The following is an 18,763-nucleotide window of genomic DNA, read 5'->3' on the forward strand; positions in this document are numbered from 1 at the left end:
CCACTTAACCCCGTGCCAGGCACACGCTTCGACTCGACGAGTCAAGAGACCTACTCACCGAGTCCCTTCCTTTATTTTCACTTAGCACCCTTCAACTTCTTTCTTCCGAACTTGGGATGTTACAAAGTATGAACCTCTCCTTAAGTGTAAAACTCCATTGCAAGCTTGGTTTTGACATTATAAGCCTTGCGTGCACGTAAAGTTTGCAACTTCACGTGATAAACATGCCTTGGGAAGCTGGATCTGCAATATGGAACCTTAAAATGGCTTAAAAAGCATCTGAATGGATAATGGACTAAAGGGACTCAGTGAGTCGCATGGCCAACTCGGCGAGTCCGATGAAGATTGTCGTGCAAGGACTTATGCATGGACTCGACGAGGCAGTGGGGTGACTCGGCGAGTCAGCTAGGGTTTTCCCGACTTTTGGACATGCTTGAACTCGGTGAGTTGCAGGAAACTCGATGAGTCAGTGGGGGGATTTCATGACTACTTGAGTTTTGGAAGGACTCGACGAGTCAGTGACTGCACTCGACGAGTCGGGTCAACATGGACTGTTGACCTTGACTGTTGACTTTGACCTTGACCAAGGGTTGGCTAATTGACTTCTGGGGCATTTTAGGAAATTGGAAATTTATGAGTATGGTTCTATGGTGAATATAGGTGGTGGAGTTTATGGCGGTGATCCAAGAGTTTAATCTTATCTTTTGAGTAGACAGTTGCGAGGTGAGTTATCCTCACTATACTCAAGGGTCTAAGGCACCAAGGTTGGCCCTTTTGATTTTTATCTAGATATGTTATGCTAGTATGATCTGTTAGATTGGTATCCTGGTAAATAGGATGGTATTATGCGATATGTGGTATGATCTGTTAGATCGGTTTCCTGGTTGATAGGATGGTATTATGCGGTGTGTGGTATGATGTGTTAGATCGGTATCCTAGTAGATAGGATGGTATTATGTGTTGTGTGGTATGATCTGTTAGATCAGTTTGTTGTCTATATATTGTTATGTTATTATCTGTTATATGTGCACATGTTTGTTTGGCGGTTGAGGCTTATCTGCCTTGTGCGAAAGCCAATAGACCCGGGCATTCCAACCTGTTGGTTGTGGGCTGTGAGTATTCCATCCCGAGGATGATTGGACTCATAGTATGTGGGCATTCCAACCTGTTGGTTGTGGCCATGGGGCATTCCATCCTGAGGATGATTGGACTCATAGTATGTTGACATTCCAACCGGATGGTTGAGGGACTGGGGTATTCCAACCTGATGGTTGACTGGACCCATAATATGTTGTTTACGATCATATGTGTATTATTGTGTGTATGGGTATTTTGGAGGAACTCACTAAGCTCTCAAGCTTACAATTTCAGTTTATTGTTTCAGGTACATCAGGGGACCGTGGCAAGGCAAAAGCGTGATTGTACCGCTCCTCACTTTTTATGACTTTGTTTCTCGGAGACTCTGATATAAACTATTTTGAAAACGAATTTGTAATGACTGTTGGTTTTTATATGATTTAAAAAGTTTAAATTTGGTATGATTTTTATGGGTGTTACAAGTTGGTATTAGAGTCTTGGTTTGAGTGAATTGGAGGAACATTCGTGTGAATCTAGTCTCAAACCAAGGAAGGATTTTCAAAAAAATTTAAATGGGTTTTAAAATGAGAAAAGGAGGATGCAGGGTGTACGATCAGTCGGAGCCAGTAAGTAGAGCCCAAAATACCATACATTTATTTGACTATGTGATATGTTAGAACAACATGCTAGTACTAGGCTATGGATCTTCAGGAATTGCATGACAGACTTGCCTAATTACATGATGCCTGCTAACCTAGGGTTTCCTTTATATGAGATTGGCATCATTACTATAGTTGCTTAGTGTATGCAGCACGGATGTACATAATTAAGATTTTATAGCCTGAGAATGTTTGATTTGGCCTTATATTTTGTTCTTATTGATTAGGGGCTTAGGGTAGGATAAGATATTTAAAAGTCTATAGGTTCCAGCGTTATGTATGACTAGTATACACTAGTGTTGTAGGGTTGGTGGAAGTTTCATGGATGAGTGAGTTGTGTGAGGCCGGTAGGTCGATGTGAGATAATTAGATTTCCTCTAGGAGTGAGGATTAAGTGACCACTATGTGACCGTATGTTGTTAGGGTGTTGTGATGATACTTGAGACAAATATGGGTAGGTGTGGAAGGTAGTATGGGCCTATACTATTGAAAGCACAGGACTCATACACGTAGCAAGGGAGTCACAACCCCTAGGGTTTAGTTGGGAGTTGGTTCCCTGTTGTTTATGCGAATTATCTGATATCTTCCAGTTATATTTTTCAGTATGGTGGTTACGAGGCGATTTGTGACTAGATCCGGATCGAGATCAGGATAGGGCGATCAGGAGGCCCCGACCGCGCTTGAGGTTGTCGGCTAGGAGGGGCCAGTGTTGACAGAGGACCGTGTCAGGGAGATCATCCGCGAGGAGGTGGTCGAGATTGTCCGGGGTCAGATTTCGGAGCTATTTGGGTCTATCAAGACCGCCATGATGGAGTACTTCGATGATAGATACGTAGCCCTTGCGGAGAAAGCTGTCGTTGTAGCTGCATCGCTTGTAAATATGACAGGAGGAGGAGGATTAGGAGCTAGTCAGGGCTTCAATACAAGGACTTCGATAACACGAAGCCCCTACTTTTGATAGGACTAAGGACCCCATCAAGGCTATGAGGTGGGTTTCTGATGTGGAGGGGTGTTTCTTTACTTGCTCGTGTCCTACTGACCAGAAGGTCAGGTGTGCCCTGAACCTGCTGAGGTCCGGGGCCAAGGACTGGTGGATAATGACGACAGGGTCGAACACTGATGATCAAAGAGTTGTTGTTACTTGGGAGCATTTCAGGGATATGTTTCACGCTCGTTACATTCCACGAGTTGAGCGGGAACGATTGACTCAAGAGTTTTTGAGTCTAAGACAGGACGGGGAGTCGGTGACGGAGATCACATGCATGTTCATAGAGAGGGCGATGTTTTGCCCAGAGTTTGCTTGATGATCTATGCACAAGTGCTCATTTTTGTTCCTTCCAAGATCACAAAAATACCAAAAATGAGCCAAGAACTTCAAGAGGGAGGCTAAGGTTTATCAAAGGTACTTTAGAGGTGATGGAGTTTAAGGGTGGAGAAAACACTAACCATCACCTCCTTTAAATAGGGCTCAATGCCCAAAATTTAGGGTTTGCTAAAAATAAGTCACCATGTCGTGGCAAATTCAAAACCAGGTTGTGATAACCATTTAATGAGATACTCGATCTTGGTTGAATGCCATGTCGTGGTGATTCCTTCACCACGTCGCGACCATCAGAATTCTCATAATTAGAATATAAAAATCATACCTGAAATTCCGGTGTTACATAATCCTTGTGGTTTTTAAAACTTGCATCAGAGGTTCTTCACTTAACACCATTAGAAAGCGAGGGTTAAATGTTATTGAAATGACAAGCTTACCTTTTTTAAATGATTAACAAAAAAAGGTCCCAATCCACCCCTACTATCCTTCTGTCTCTTTCTTTACTAAATATATAGTACAAATCACGAATTGAATTCTAAAGATATAACTAATAAACTCTAAGATGAATCTCATCTGCCATTAAATTACAATATCATGAACATCGATCAAAACCAGAAAACAACAATCTCACCTATAAATATGAACAAATGACTGGAAAATGAATAAAATACCAAGAGTACAAGCCTTGAAGCATAGAATATATATATATATATATATATATATATATATATATATATATATATATATATATATATATATATATATATATATATATATATATATATATTGTTTACGGTTTCTACTTTCAAGGTTTAATGGATAAGATGATGATATCGATGATAATCAATAACATAAGGATTTTAAAAAATTCCATTTTTTTTGGTATTTATATGTTTTTTTTCCCGTTTCATTCATCTTTGTAGTTCCACGAGTCACGTATGTGTTGGTTGTAACACCTTGTTTTGAATCGTTTTCCTAATTTGGGATTGTGGCTTGAAGATGGGCTATCATAAGGTTTAGGGCCTTTGGAAAAGGGATATCTAGACCCATTTAGGTGCAGATAATGTAATTGAGGTGATCCGGGAGTTTGGTTGTGTCTTGGAGCCAAGGGGTAAATCGGTAAAGTGACATTTCGAGCTCTTTATAAATTTTGGATATTTGTTCGGGAGGTTTTGAGGTGAGTATAAGTTGGTAGATGTGTAAAGCTTATCGTCACCTTTCCGTGGATATAAAGAACGTCAAAAACAAAGTTAAAACGAAGAAGTTATGGCCTTCGGAAGTTTTGTGGTTTTCAGGCTTAGCCGAGTACGCGGGGCGTACTGGTGAAGAAGGCAGTACACGGGGCGTACCTTGGAGTATGCTGGGCGTACTGACCAGGATGGTCGCGAATGTTCTTCGAAGTACGTTGGGCGTACACCAATCAGATCATAACCCTATTTTAGGGTCTTGGACCCTATTTAAGCTACTTATCTCATAACCTGACCCTACTATTGTTGGATTAGTGTCTAAGTTCGTAACTATATTTGGTATGTACTTGACCTGGTTGTGCATGGTCCTTTTGGGCACCAAAGCAACTTGATAGGATGATTTATGAAGAGAGAGCTTGTTATGGTTTATTAATATGTTATATGAATAATATATTAAAAGAGAAATCATATGGTTTAATTAATATTAGACAATAATTAATTAATAATTAATTTTGTGGCTAAAATAGATTAATTAAATAAAGGGGACTAGAACTGTCAATTGTGTGATAGTTGAATATTGTGCTGAGAAGCCTTACGGATTAGGCATGGACGAAATTAAGGATGTATCCATCTTAATTTCGGCCACAAGGGCCCTATTCCAGAAGGTTCCTTGGACTGCTTAAGGCCTAAGCTATCTATTAGGGTTTTGATTGGAAACCCTAGCAGCGCAAGTATAAATAGACCCCTAGGGCATCAGTTTTCGGCCATTGGAAACCCTATAAGAGTTCATAGCCAAAATTGTGCCTCCTCCAGTCTCTCCAATATCATCTTCTTGCTTGTGGTGTTTGTAAGCCATTAGAGGAGTGACATTTGTGACTCTAAGCTCCAAAAGAAGAAGATTCAAGCCATTCTCGAAGAGGTGATCATCTAGATCTGATTTTATATGATAATTTCGAAATATGTATGCTAGATCTAGGTTTTATAAGTCTTTGATGAATTGCATGTATAATAGATAAACATATATCCAAGCTTTAAGGTTTGCATGAGCACATAGGATGTTCTTTTGTATAAAACCCATCAAATATCCTCAGCCTCCACCCCTCTAAACCCTAGAAATCGACCCTTACCCCCCATTTGTGTGATTTTGGATCTTGGATGGCCATTAGAGGAGTATTTTGGTGCTTTTGAAGAAGGTGTTCATTCTTGAAGACTCGTTGAAGAAGATAGAGCTTTTAGATCCAGAACTACACCAACTTTTGGCTCTCATTTGAGGTATAAAGTCTTAAAATTGGTGGTCATTTCCTTAGATCTCTTATGTTGAGTTTTTGGACCTTTTTGGTCCTAAGGATGAAGCTTTATGGGTCAAATCTGATTCTTAGGCTTAGGGTTGCCACCCCTAGTACTATTTGAGTCCCTAAGACAGAAAGTTGCCATCTTGAAGGTCTTAATGGGTTCATGCATGATTTAAGGTCCCTTTCATGGAAGTAAAATGCCATTTTTTGGATTTTGGGCTTGTTTGGGGCATGCAAAGTCACCAAGTCAGTGACTTTATGGGTTTAGACGTTATTTGGGACTTAGATATGAGTTTGGGATGTAAAGTCTTTAGGTATTAATCACTTAATGGATTTTGTGCATAAGTTGTTTGTATGTTGGGTGTATAATGTTGTACGATGCGCGTACAACCCTTCGCCCAGTACGCTAAGTGTACAAAAGAGGTATATTGGGCGTACACTCTCAGGAAGGCTTGGGCTTTAGCGGACTTCGGACCTTTGGGCCCTAATGGTTTTGGGCTTGGATTTGCTAGTTGTTGGGCGTGGATGTATCTTTGGGCCAATATTGGAATAGTTGGGTCTATTGGGCCTTGTGGCCCAATATAGAAATGGACTTCGTATTTTTGGGCCTTGATTTGGGCCATGTCTTGGATTAGGTTGCTGTGGGCCTTCGTGGGCCAATTAATAATAGGGTTATGAACTAAGGAAAATTAATGGAGTTTGAGGTAAGGCTCATGTGAAGGGTTGGGCCCAATTTGGAAAATTGGGCCATATGTTAGACTTTGGTCCATTGGTTGACTATTGGGCCTTTGGAGCATGAGTTGGACCTTGGGCTTGGAACCCAGTTATTAATTGGGTGTTGTTTGATGTTGACAGTTCGGGAATCTGTCGACCAACAACCGGAGTTTTATCTGCGGGACTTCAGCAGCGCCATGTGAGTTCTCCTCACTATATCACAAGGTCTACGACACCAAGGCCGACCCTTTTCGGATTTGTGTATGGTTTATCACATGCTATGCTTATTGATTTTCATCCTGGTAGTTAGGATGGTGATATGCTTAGTGACCTGGTAGGTCAGTATCCTGGTATATAGGATAATGCTATGTTAGTGACTAGTTAGATCTATATCCTGGTTATAGGATGTTGCTATGCTATTTGATTTGTTAGATCGATTTGACTGTTATGAATGCTAGCGTATGATATCTATCTGCACATATTTGTTTGATTTGGGGTTGGGTTGAGGCAGTCCTGCTTTGTGCTGAAGCCAACATACCCGGGGCGTCCGGATAGGCTGTAGGCCCTGCGAGGCGGTCCAGTCATGTCGAAGGCCCGACGAGCAGTCCCGATAGGCTGTAGGCCATGCGAGGCGGTTCGGATATGATGTAGGCTCTACAAGGCGATCCAGTCATGCCGAAGGCTCGAGAGCAGTCCAGATAGGTTGTAGGCCCTGCGAGGCGGTCCAGTTATGCTGAAGGCTCATTATGCATACTGTTTGTTATTACATTGTTTGGTTTGTATATGTTGGTATTTTGGGGGTAACTCACTAAGCATTCGAACTTACATTTATCGATTATTGTTTCAGGTATAGCGGATGACCGCGGGAAGGCGAAGGCGTGATCGTACAGTTCCTCATATTTTGATTTGGAATTATGGGATACTCTAATATGAAACTATTTTGAAAATGAATTGTAATAACTTAATGATTTTTAATGTTTTGAAAAGTTCAAATTGGGCATGAATTTTATGGATGTTACATTGGTTCTATGCACATGATCCTTGATGTTATCAAGTTGTCCCCCTTATGCCCCACCAACACCACCATGACCATGAAAACCTGATAAAGTTCCTTAATTTCAAGTACGGTCTCGATCACATGTCATTTTCCTTGCTTCTGAATCGCTTTATGTAGAAAAATCTCGCTCTGTCTTTTTGAGATTAGGTTATAGAATATAGTGACCATATAGTAGCTTTGATGGATAGTTTTTCCGATGTTCAACGACCATTTTTCTAATGAAGTTCGTTGAATGATCTCATTGACGGCTGAAGTTGCTTACGAAAACCGTTGATGATTGAAGTTGCTTACAAAGACAATTGTTCAGTAGAACACCATGATGCTTTCCAACTTTTTTGGTGTCGGAGAAAAATCCATTAGAGACGGAGTAGGGTCGAGTAGAACCTTTTTTTTTTTTCAATTCTAAATCATTAAAAAAGGGAATTATGATTTGGGTTATTTTACAAACACTTAACTTTCATTTTTTTTTTCAACGTAATCATCTCTGTCAAAAAGAAATCTATCAAAACATAATGATAGTTTTTGCCAACCACATTTGACCATTTATATAATTTTTTCTAATTTTTTTGGAATGGGACAAACCCATGGTAAGGATTGTGAGCCAGCCGATAAAAAACACACAAAACACAAACAAAATGTTTGCGTTTAATTGGGTCGGACCCTCTTCACCTAAACATTCTATTCAAGGCCACCCTGGCCTCCCTATCACGCGCTCGCACGCAGACAAACACTCACTCCCACCCTCGCCTCTAACACACACACACACACACTTAACTGTGAGCTCTTTCTGGAGATCCGGATTCATTTATTTCGATTCATTAAGGTATGTTGGTGTCAAATTCAGTTACGAATTCAAATTTTGATGCTTGTAGATCTGAAATTCTGTAAAACAACTTCAGATTTTGTCGCGATCCAACTTCGTTGCTGAAATCTACGCCGTTTTATTTGTTAAATGTATACACCGTTCTCGATCTGATTAATTATGGATCTTCAGTGAGACTGATACTAGTTTTTCCTGAATAATCGGACGTTACTGTATTGTTGATTAGTTAATTCCTCGAAACCGATCAAATGTGTACTTAGAAATATCCTCGTGAATTCTATTTGATTTGTGTGACGAATGTTATCAAGTTCAGGGGTAGAATTGTATCGTAATTGTTTCGGAAATACATATTATACTCCTTACATGGGATAAAACTTGCATTAATTTTCATTTTTGAGGAGTATCATATTCATATCAATGTCTAATGTTCAATGTTCACATTTTTTTTGGGTGAAATTTCAAGGTTAAATCCTTATTTTGGTACTTTTCAGAAGACCTATGTGACAAAACAAGAAAGCTAATGTGGAATCACGAAGATTTATCATCATCAGTGTGCAGAGAATAAAACAACACTGAGATTTATTCAAAATGCCTCCATCAAGTAAGGCTGATAAGAAAGCAGCAATAGATGCTGCAGCATGGATGTTCAACATCGTGACTTCTGTTGGGATCATCATTGTAAACAAAGCATTAATGGCCACATATGGTTTCACTTTTGGTAATTCTCTCTTCCTTTCACTTCAATCTCTTGAAATTCCTTTATAACTAATTACATCTTTCTACTTTGTATGCAGCAACAACATTGACAGGATTGCATTTTGTAACTACCACCTTGATGACCCTTGTTCTTAGGTGGCTGGGCTACATCCAACCCTCACATCTTCCCACTTCAGAACTTTTAAAGTTTGTCCTGTTTGCTAACTTCTCCATTGTTGGAATGAACGTCAGTCTAATGTGGAACTCAGTAGGATTCTACCAGGTATGTAGTAGCAATAATGTAGATAACACTCCATTCATTTGAATGAATTCTGAATTCTGTGTGCTTCCAGATAGCAAAGCTGAGTATGATCCCAGTATCATGTTTATTTGAAGTTACATTCGACAAGATTCGATATTCACGAGACACAAAGCTGAGTATTTTGGTTGTTCTTCTTGGTGTTGCTGTCTGCACTGTTACAGACGTGAGCGTTAATGCTAAAGGTTTTGTTGCTGCTTTCATTGCAGTATGGACTACATCTCTCCAACAATACGTAATCTACTAATTCCCCCCTCTCTCTTCTTCACTTCATCTCTACCCAAAATTAGAAATCAATTAACTTATGATTTATTTGAATGTACATAATACAGTATGTTCATTATCTTCAAAGGAAATACTCTTTAAGCTCTTTCAATCTGTTGGGACATACAGCACCTATCCAGGCTGGATCCCTTCTACTTGTGGGCCCGTTTCTTGATTACTGGTTAACAGAAAAGAGAGTCGACATGTTCAAATATGATCTTTCCTCTATGGTAAGTAAGAGTATATTTATACAAACGTAAATCAGTCGTTGCTAACAGAATCATGGTTTGATTTGTGTAGGTTTTCTTGGTGTTATCTTGTACGATTGCAGTAGGGACGAATTTGAGTCAATTTATCTGCATAGGGAGATTTACAGCAGTGTCGTTTCAGGTGCTAGGGCATATGAAAACGATACTTGTGTTGATTTTAGGTTTTATATTTTTTGGGAGAGAAGGGTTGAATGTTCATGTGGTGGTGGGGATGATTATAGCGATATTGGGGATGATTTGGTATGGGAATGCATCGTCAAAACCTGGTGGGAAAGAGCGTCATGCACATTTGCTTCCTAAAACGAATCAGCATCAGAAATATGGGTCAACGGGAATATTGGAGACTGAAGAAACAAGTGATAAGGTCTGATTATTGGATAGAATTAGAATGATAATTTTTAGTTAATACCCGGAATTTGTTTTGATTAACTTATTACTCATTATTATCATATTCTTGGAAATCGTTTGTTGTTTTCGTATATGTTTGTTTATATGGAGATCTTTGTGATAGTTGGGAATCCAGACAGTTATACATGGTTGTTTCTTTTTTATTTAGACAAAATTACTTATTTGGGTGGACCTGAAAAACCTCACTTAATGTATCAAGACACTAATTATTTGCCTAGCTGCCTTTCTTCTTTTTCGCTTCTGAGTACTAACTTGTTTATCTGTAAGGATAAAATTGTCGTTTAGTTTACAATTTGATAGAAGTAGAACCAAAGAAATGAGAGAGGGTAACAATGAAGGAAAGAACAGAATCAGAAATATTGTAGAATCTGAACAACACTTTACTGAAATATTAATCCGACCATACTAAAATGATTGATGGCTAAATGTAAATTTTTTAATAAATCATTCTAGTATAACGCCAAACTCACACATTCCATATCTTACTCTTAAAGACTTAAACTACTCATTTTGTCTTTAATGGTTGGCTATCACAATTCTTGATCTTAATGGTTAAAAAGGAAACCAACCCTTAACTTGCCAAGAAATCTTTCATATTTGCAAATCCTATAAGAAATTAAAACATACTGTAATACTTTCACCTATATAACAAAAAGTCCAAGATCAATTTGTCAAAAGTAAAAATAGATTACAAATCAAAATACCTCAACAACCAAAGGCGAGGTTGGTCTCTATTTATAAATAAACAATCACCTTTCAAGTCTATGAAAATAAATCAAGTTTGGGCATATCATATCATGGTACTATACAGCCATCAACAATCCTTAGACAAAAATCGGGCATCCCAATTCCTTAGAAGCAGTCTCAAGATATTCAATTGGCATCCCAGTTGCCATCCGGCTATGAGCTTCCCACGTCAAACACTTTGCCAGGTCAGCTTCCCAATCGATGACATCACCACTCATGTACGCAACATGTCTGCTACTACCTATATTAACTTGTTCACCACTTTGTTTCACTTTTATACAACCAACATTCAAAATGGCTCTAAGAACCGACACACTCAGTGTGCGTACATGAGCACTCGCGTGAGATAAACACCTTACAGTAGCTGGCACTCGACACTGTCACCACAAAAAATCATTATATTTTTTTAATAAATATTTCATTTTTTTATATTAAAGTTCGGTTATTTACCTTGAGAAGATTCGAGAGGCCATCTGCAACCGCCAATCCGGATTCTCCCCACTCTAACACCGGCTGAACTGCTCTAGCTGTTGCTTCCAGAAGCTGAAACAGAATAATAAACCAAAATGATATACTATATATTATATATAGATAGACAGACAGATAGACAGATATGGCACCTCAAGTTGTGGTAAAGTGCATGCTTCACCATCAACAAGCATGCCATCAGTGGCACGTAGGAGGAGGTCTAAGGCAGTGGCGAGAATCACTAATGACTCGAGATTTTCATGATTTCTCATTAACTCCACAATCAGCTTCACAATCCGTTGATTGATTCTCCACATTTTTTGACCCACATCATCGTCCTTCGCGATCCATGGCTGCAATTCCCTCTCCGCCTGACAAGCAAATATACAAAACCAGGAAAGTGACTTAACCAATAAACAAATTATCAAATGTCACAAAATGGTTTTTAAAAAAAAAGTTAAACAAAATCTGGACCTGAAGAACAACCGCAGTTGCAGCTGTTGTTGGCGATGCTGCCACCACATTACACAGTGCATCAACCACCTTTTAAACAATCATCAATCATCAATGATAAATTATTATAAGATTAAGTATTTAAAAAAAAAAAAAAGATTAATAATTACCTGTCTCCATCCTTGCTGAGCGGATGTGCTTACTGCATTAAGTTGTGTTTCAGGTGACGCGATCATCTTATGCCACAACAAGGAAACAACAGAAAAACATAATTCTTGTTTTTCTGTTAAAACTGATCTCAAAAGAACACGTGCACTACAATTAAACCCAATGTGTCTATCCATTGTGAGAAAGTTGGCTAACTCTGAAGCATTGAATGGGAAACTCATTATTCCTCCCTCCTCACATAACTTAGAAGCTTTCTTCACACTCGTTGCAACCGGATCATTAATCTGTGTGATACAGGAATTTTGTCTTTTACCATTAAAGCATGATGATGATGATGATACAGGAGGAGGATCCTTTATAGCTACATGTACAATATCCAGTGGTTCTGCTTTGTTCACTATCGATGCAACTGCTTTACTATGAATATCAATTAGATTATAAAGCGAAGATGCTGTAGAATGAATTTGTTTATCCCATTTGCACCGGATTAAAACCGAGAGAGCATGTGTGCAAGCTTTAGACCTTCTGAAAAGCTCGGATATATGAGCTGCCACCATAGCAGCAGCTACTATCTCATTCGAACTGTAACTCCAAGAAGTCCCAACAGAAGACGGTTTTAAAGAAAAAAGCGCCTCCAGAATCGCGAGTATACGTCGCGTATGACTCACCGCAGAATCAATACTACTCTGGAATCCATTTCCAGTTCCGATTCCAATTCCATTCCCGTTCATGGATTTAACTTCGTGACTTGGTTTTTCACCATCTTTAAGATTCGAACGGTTACTTGCTCGTGAAATCAACGGAAAGAGCTGAAGCTCGCACGCGAGAGCACAAACCGCAGCGAGAACGTAGGAATCGAATGCGGCGACGGGTCCTTGTTTGTTTGTTCTTTTCCGAGACGACGATTCTGATTCCAACTCCGGTTCCGGGCTGGAATCGGAATGCTTCTTTCCGACGTGAAGTTGCGCTTCGTGACTGACACAGACAGTTAATACAACGAAAAGTAATCGAGAAGATAACTCGACCGTGGCGCAGGATTCTAGAAACAGAGAGTGGACCATCGTGCGAAGCTCGGCGACAGCTAGATTTTTGGAGGCAGAGCCGAAAACGAATCGTGTTTTTCTTGTTTGTTGGGATGGTGACTCAGCGGGAAATGTTCTTTGGAGAATTGCTTCGACTGTTGCAACGAATATTTTCATGAGACATGCTTCTGATGGGCTTCCGCGAGGGAGATATTCTAGAACTTTGAGGAGAGGAATGTAGAGGTTCCATGATAAGATAGGTGGTTGTAGAGGTGTTGCAACGATTATTTCCGGAAGATCGATTATGGAAGAACTTAAAGGAATTAATCCATATGCAGCTTCCCATATTGTGCATATTCTCCATTCAACTTCGGGTCCATGTGCACATAGCATTGAAGCTATCCCTTGGGCTGTGGCTTCAATCGTTGCTTCAGCCACTGGCATTTGTCTCTGAAAGTATACAGATAGAAATTCAGTGACTATTTTGGAATGCCATATAAGAATTTGATGAAAGTACTTGATATAATGATACCTGTTTTTTATGGCTAGAAATGTAACCACTAATCTGTTCATGTTGGACTTCACCACCTTCAACTTGTCTAAGAGGAGGAAAAAGCAAAGCCGGTTGAGACAATATCCGGAAAAGTAAAGCAGCTGCTGAGTCAGCTGCAATCCCTGCTCTCATTGACATTGCAGTCCCAATTGCACGCAAGAAGTGCAAATGCATCCAGTTTCTAGGAAGCTACAATTTAAAAAAAATCATAAAATGGTAAAAACTAAAAGTTTGACTTTTAGGGTTTCAGGTCAACGTACCCGCATCCCGGATGCATAATCTTCAGCTGCCCTAAGAAGCTCGACTAGTTGAACAGCAGCATCAAGAGCATCTGGAGCCCATGAAGGTGGTGCTTCTAATAATCCAAGAAGAAGTCTTTGAGTAGCACTTGGACTAGCAATAGCATAGTACCTATGGAAGAGTCTTGCATAAGGCTCTAAAGCAGGAAGCCCTGCAACAAGATGCTCATCCATGGCTGTTGTTGGAGGAGGAAGTAACAGAGCAGGAACAGCAGCTGCAGTTAGAGTAGCGGTTTCATAACGAGCAACTTCCTCATCACATACACTTAAAATTACACCTGCTCCATTAGCAACAGCCCACCTTGGTGTAGATGGCATTAACTGTGGATGCTTTCCAGATCCACGTGAAGAAGCCATTACTAAACACAAATTTTTACTACTCTGTTAATTCTTATTATCCTTCTTTCAAAAGTTTTATATAAAAAAAAAAAAAAAAAAAAATTCCACTTACCAAGAGAAGGTGGCTTCAGTTCCCCTGCAGCGTATTTTCCCATAACACCCCCACACCTACATATGTTAAATAAGTAAGAAAAGGTAATAGTCATGAAAACACACAAAAAGAGTTTTTTTTTTAGTAAAATGAACAGGCACTTACCAACGAAAGTAGTCACTTCTGATACCTAAAGGTGCAGCAAGCAATAAATCAGTGATCCAAGGAGACAGAGGCCTTAGTGGTTTCCTTTCATGGTGTCCAGATGGTGAAGAAGAAGAAGAAGAAGAGGATTGAACATCTGTAGGGTTACTTGTTGATGCTTGGCTACCACTGCTGCTTCTATCTGTTTCACCATGTGGGTGTTCAACTTTGAAAATTGGTCGATTGTAATGTGTTAATATTCGTAAAATCTCTCCACATGCTAATGCCCATTGTTCGGAATACTCATTCTGCATTTCAATTTTCAATTTTCAACAGCTATATTATAACTTGGAAGTATAACCAATCTGGTTATCTACCGAATACAAAGTGTAAAGGGTTTCCTTACATCAGCACTTGGGCAGATTAATGAAATGAAAGAAGCAAATGGGGGAGTGCTTCTATCGTACTCAATCGTGCCATCAATGATGCATGAAATTATAGGATGAATAACAGAATGTCCATGCTCAGGGTGATGAAGTACAAACATTGCTGGAAATTGGAAAAAAGTTCAGATTCATTACAAAATATGTCTTTACTCTTTACACAAAGTCAAAATAAGAAAATTTGAATATCCAAAATACCTAACACATCATCAAACAGGCGTTTTTCAGTAGATGGATATCGATGGCGAATCAACTGCAGAATAAAATATCAGTCACTAGTGAGTAATTTAACTGATATCTATATATATGTGTGAGTGCATATTAAAAGAACTACCTCAGCAATATCTTCAGGAAATTGCTCTGATGTGAATTGGCCCAAATAATCAACATATGCTGTGATCTGTGCCTGAATACAGAAGTAAATGAACAAATCAACTTAATGAAAATTTTGCAATGATGCATATCTTAATTGAAAGTCTGAATAATATGAATACCTTTCTTTGTTCTGGATCTGGTGGTGGGGGCCAAAACAGTGATGAGAATTGTAGACCATCGATCCACCTTTCAGATGTAGCAACTGCCATGGAAATGGAGAAGCTTCTTTCTCTGGTTTTCTGGTGGAAAAGAAGAAGGTGAAAGCTGCAAGCTTCAATTTTCCAGCTGCTACCAATCAAGAATGAGAAGATTGTAATTCAACATTTTTTTATACACCAGCTGATGATGTGATGTCTCTTACTAAGCAGTTCAATTAACCACTCAAAATTGTTAACTTTAAAACAGATTTATTGCCTCTCTTACTTCAGTTGCCCACTTGAATAAGACTAATTTGTAGCCTGAAACCATGGAACAACCAGTATCAGGTGAAGTAGGGTTTACTGTAAATTCAATGAGAATCATGAATGGAGGATCTAAAGTTGAAACAAGTAAATGAATAACATGCAACAAAAAACTCAACACAACTGAAAGAATTTACTTCTATATTGCAAAACAAGCTAATTTTAATCTTATATAAGAACATGATTATGTAAATCGATGATTAAGATGAGATGGAATAACAACAATAACAGCAATTGATGATAATCATAATAATAACAAAAGTAGTAATTGTAACATTGATAATCGAGACGATGAAGAATTACAAAATAAAAACCAAAAATTACATAAACCTAACACACACAATATGTAGAAGAAAATGTGCCATAAATTGGAAAAATTGGTGCAGTAAAATCTAAGAAAACTGCCGTGGAAACGTTTAAATTCGACTAAAAAATCAAATCCAAATTCAAGTTTTTCTAATTCATTTATTAAAAAAAAAAAAAAAAATCTTCACCACAATTTCATTGCAGTAGTCTGTATTTTACTAACATGGATAACACATCACGACCAAATTAGAACTCATCTCCATTAACGCCGAGAAAAAGGGAAAAGAAACACACAGACATACACAACTTTCAGTGTAAGCTAAGTTGAGCTAAACGAAGTTACTAATTCCATATTAATATAGATAGAAAAGCAAACATAGTATCTATGTTCACAAATCTGAAGAATATTACATAAATTTGAACAAAAAATACATAAAATTTCAATAAATAGTATGTACCTGGTCTCTTAAGGTTGAAGATTACAATAATCAGAGAGAGATGGATTTCGCCGGAAAAAGCTCCGGCGTTGTGATTTACAGCGACTGTAAAATTTTGAGACGATTTGGGATTTTAGAGGAGAAGATTGAGAACAAAACAATTGGGTTATGAATGGATGGAGAGACAAATATTTTATAAAAAAAATAATTTTTAGAGAGAGAAAATAATGGTTTTAGAGAGAGAAAGTAAAGGAGATCTTTAGCTGCGTTGTGTGTGAATTTAGGGATCTAACACAGCGAACGTGGCAACGATATTTTCCTCTCGCCATAAGATAGCCACGTCGAGCTGGTCGCGTATGTTAGTATGCTATGAATGTCCATCACCATACCATGATCCTCATGCTCATGTATGATACATTATCGAAATACCAAAAATGCCCTTTTTGTCACGTGGCTATGGGGGGCTAAGGTTAGGTTTGGAGCATATTCGTGTAGTGGCTGGATTCTCAAAAGTGAAAGGGACTGGTTCTTAATTGAGTCATTTTCCGTTTTTAGATTTTAGATATTTTGTTTTTAAATTAATTTAATTAGACCTTGATATTTTTATTAACGACTTCTTTAACCCTTTGTCTCGTATAAAATTATTTTTCTAAAATTATATGTTAAATTATGTATTTGTGGTGGTGAATTTGGAATAGAAACCACGTGGTTCTCTAACCATGTTTAATTGGACCAATTCAAGAGAAAACCGAGTTCAATCTAGGTGTGGTAAATCGGACCATCGTGTCGTGTCTTTGTCTGACATGACAATGTTTTATGTAACATAAACACGACATGACACGATATCGTGTTTTTCTTAACTGACACGAAAACGAACCAATTAAAAAACGACAAACACGACACGACACGACAAAGATAACATAATATAACAATTAGTTTATTTAATAAATATCTAATCACGAAAAACACGACAAATAAATACTAAATCGTGTCAATTTCATGCTGAATTTTGAACATGAACACGACACGACACAACATCATGTTTTTTACACATGACACGAACACGAATTCGAATTTCAGTTTCGTCCCAATTTTGTTTCGTGTCGTGTCAACAATTGTCACCTCTAGTTCAATATGATCGGTTCAACTGAAAAAATAACCGATTCATACACAAAAACTACCAAACTGTACCCAAACCACTAAACCAAAACTATACAAACCTTACCTTTACTTTCCCTTCTCTTCTTCCTTCTACCGGTTATTGAGCACGAATAGAACCCAACACAATACATAGACACTCATAAAGACCAACCATTTACACAAGTGAGACTTTATTCTAAGTGTAGTTATTATATCCCTCGTCAGTAAGGATGTGCGTTTGGACCGAATACCCTAATCGAAACTGAAACCCCGACGGGACCGACCCAAATTAGGACCGAATAAGTTATTTGGGTCAGTTCTTGGGTATCCATTTTTGTCCAAATTGGGTTTCGGGTTATTCGGTCTAAGTTACCTGAATAAATGTTTAATCGGGCTAAAAAGCTGACCCGGAAAGTGAATAGTCACTTGAATTGTATAACCCAAATAAACTGAAATGACACAAATAACCCAAATAAACCGAAATGATCTAAATAAGCCAAATATGGAAATTTTATATCTAGTTCAAGAAAAAAATATTTGCGTTATTCAATTCAAAAGCATAATATAAATGTTTATTTGGGTTCTTTCGATCCTTTCGGGTTTATAACCGAACCGAAACTTGTATTACCCAAACTGAACCGGTCTCGTATTAGTATAATCGTTCCGGATTTCGGTTCCCACATTTCATCCAATTCGGGTTTCGGGTTGGTTCAGATCGGTTCCGGCCCGAAGCATATTCTTACTTGTCAGAACAAATTGAGCATCAAACACCTCTTTTATCCTTAAACATCTATTTGCATTTCTATTTCATTGAACTTGAGATCAATTCGAGTTAATCCACATCTATCTTCCCATTCTGTTCTGAGCATATTTCAAGCCTTGCATTATGTATTTGTAGTAGTCCTTTTGCATTGGTTCGACAGTTCACTCAAAGAAATCACATCACAATCTCTCTACCCATGTACAAAATTAGAAATTTAATGGTTTCAGTAATAAAAAATTTAAATTCATTCAACATCGATACACTTATAGAAACTTAACATGACGTTAGGGCAATTAGGAAACTTCATAGTTGGGTTGTCAATGGTCTAAGAAACCTTTTCCCTCACTTGGTACAGACAATCACACATATGAATGAACTGGCTCTGTTGTTGTTGTTATTTAAGTATTGTGAGGAAGATGACATTTTGGTAGCCAATGTTTCGGTTTGGGCCTTGATCGAATGAGGATT

At 38.3% G+C, this 18,763-nt stretch overlaps 2 protein-coding genes across 8 annotated transcripts; one reads left to right on the forward strand and one right to left on the reverse strand.

The window, feature by feature from the left end:
- Positions 1–7,973: 7,973 nt before the first annotated feature.
- LOC145072226 (UDP-rhamnose/UDP-galactose transporter 6-like) lies at positions 7,974–10,200 on the forward strand. 5 transcript variants are annotated; one of them, XM_079018620.1, is made up of 7 exons: positions 7,983–8,130; positions 8,207–8,261; positions 8,622–8,848; positions 8,925–9,109; positions 9,180–9,380; positions 9,478–9,639; positions 9,710–10,200. In XM_079018620.1, exons 3-7 carry the CDS (start codon positions 8,719–8,721, stop codon positions 10,046–10,048), a joined length of 1,017 nt encoding a protein of 338 aa, XP_078874746.1. In that variant the 5' UTR covers positions 7,983–8,130; positions 8,207–8,261; positions 8,622–8,718; the 3' UTR covers positions 10,049–10,200. The 5 variants fall into 5 exon arrangements, with proteins under 5 accessions (XP_078874744.1, XP_078874745.1, XP_078874746.1 ...); XM_079018622.1 differs by having other exon boundaries at positions 8,207–8,254; XM_079018618.1 differs by lacking the exon at positions 8,207–8,261 and having other exon boundaries at positions 7,974–8,130.
- Positions 10,201–10,710: 510 nt separating this feature from the next.
- Positions 10,711–16,650, reverse strand: LOC145072225 (protein GIGANTEA-like). 3 transcript variants are annotated; one of them, XM_079018616.1, is made up of 15 exons: positions 16,414–16,650; positions 15,612–15,646; positions 15,308–15,473; positions 15,148–15,219; positions 15,012–15,066; positions 14,777–14,919; positions 14,392–14,678; positions 14,248–14,303; positions 13,758–14,155; positions 13,477–13,686; positions 11,925–13,394; positions 11,776–11,844; positions 11,454–11,672; positions 11,284–11,376; positions 10,711–11,210 (listed from the first exon to the last, which is right to left on the reverse strand). In XM_079018616.1, exons 3-15 carry the CDS (start codon positions 15,395–15,397, stop codon positions 10,911–10,913), a joined length of 3,462 nt encoding a protein of 1,153 aa, XP_078874742.1. In that variant the 5' UTR covers positions 15,398–15,473; positions 15,612–15,646; positions 16,414–16,650; the 3' UTR covers positions 10,711–10,910. The 3 variants fall into 3 exon arrangements, with proteins under 3 accessions (XP_078874742.1, XP_078874743.1, XP_078874741.1); XM_079018617.1 differs by lacking the exon at positions 15,612–15,646; XM_079018615.1 differs by having other exon boundaries at positions 15,308–15,646.
- Positions 16,651–18,763: the final 2,113 nt, after the last annotated feature.

Source organism: Lactuca serriola, chromosome 9, assembly GCF_051521515.1.
Source record: "Lactuca serriola cultivar US96UC23 chromosome 9, Lser_US96UC23_V15, whole genome shotgun sequence".
NCBI lineage: Eukaryota > Viridiplantae > Streptophyta > Magnoliopsida > Asterales > Asteraceae > Lactuca > Lactuca serriola.

Excerpts from the sequence above, each read along its gene's own strand:
- LOC145072226 (XM_079018618.1), top strand. The coding sequence starts at position 8,719 with ATGCCTCCATCAAGTAAGGCTGATAAGAAAGCAGCAATAGATGCTGCA. Across the intron at positions 9,110-9,179 it reads ACTCAGTAGGATTCTACCAG|ATAGCAAAGCTGAGTATGAT; the intron begins GTATGTAGTAGC and ends GTGTGCTTCCAG. Across the intron at positions 9,381-9,477 it reads CTACATCTCTCCAACAATAC|TATGTTCATTATCTTCAAAG; the intron begins GTAATCTACTAA and ends TACATAATACAG.
- LOC145072225 (XM_079018617.1), bottom strand. The coding sequence starts at position 15,397 with ATGGCAGTTGCTACATCTGAAAGGTGGATCGATGGTCTACAATTCTCA. Across the intron at positions 11,845-11,924 it reads CTCAGCAAGGATGGAGACAG|GTGGTTGATGCACTGTGTAA; the intron begins GTAATTATTAAT and ends ATTGTTTAAAAG. Across the intron at positions 11,377-11,453 it reads GCACTTTACCACAACTTGAG|CTTCTGGAAGCAACAGCTAG; the intron begins GTGCCATATCTG and ends ATTCTGTTTCAG.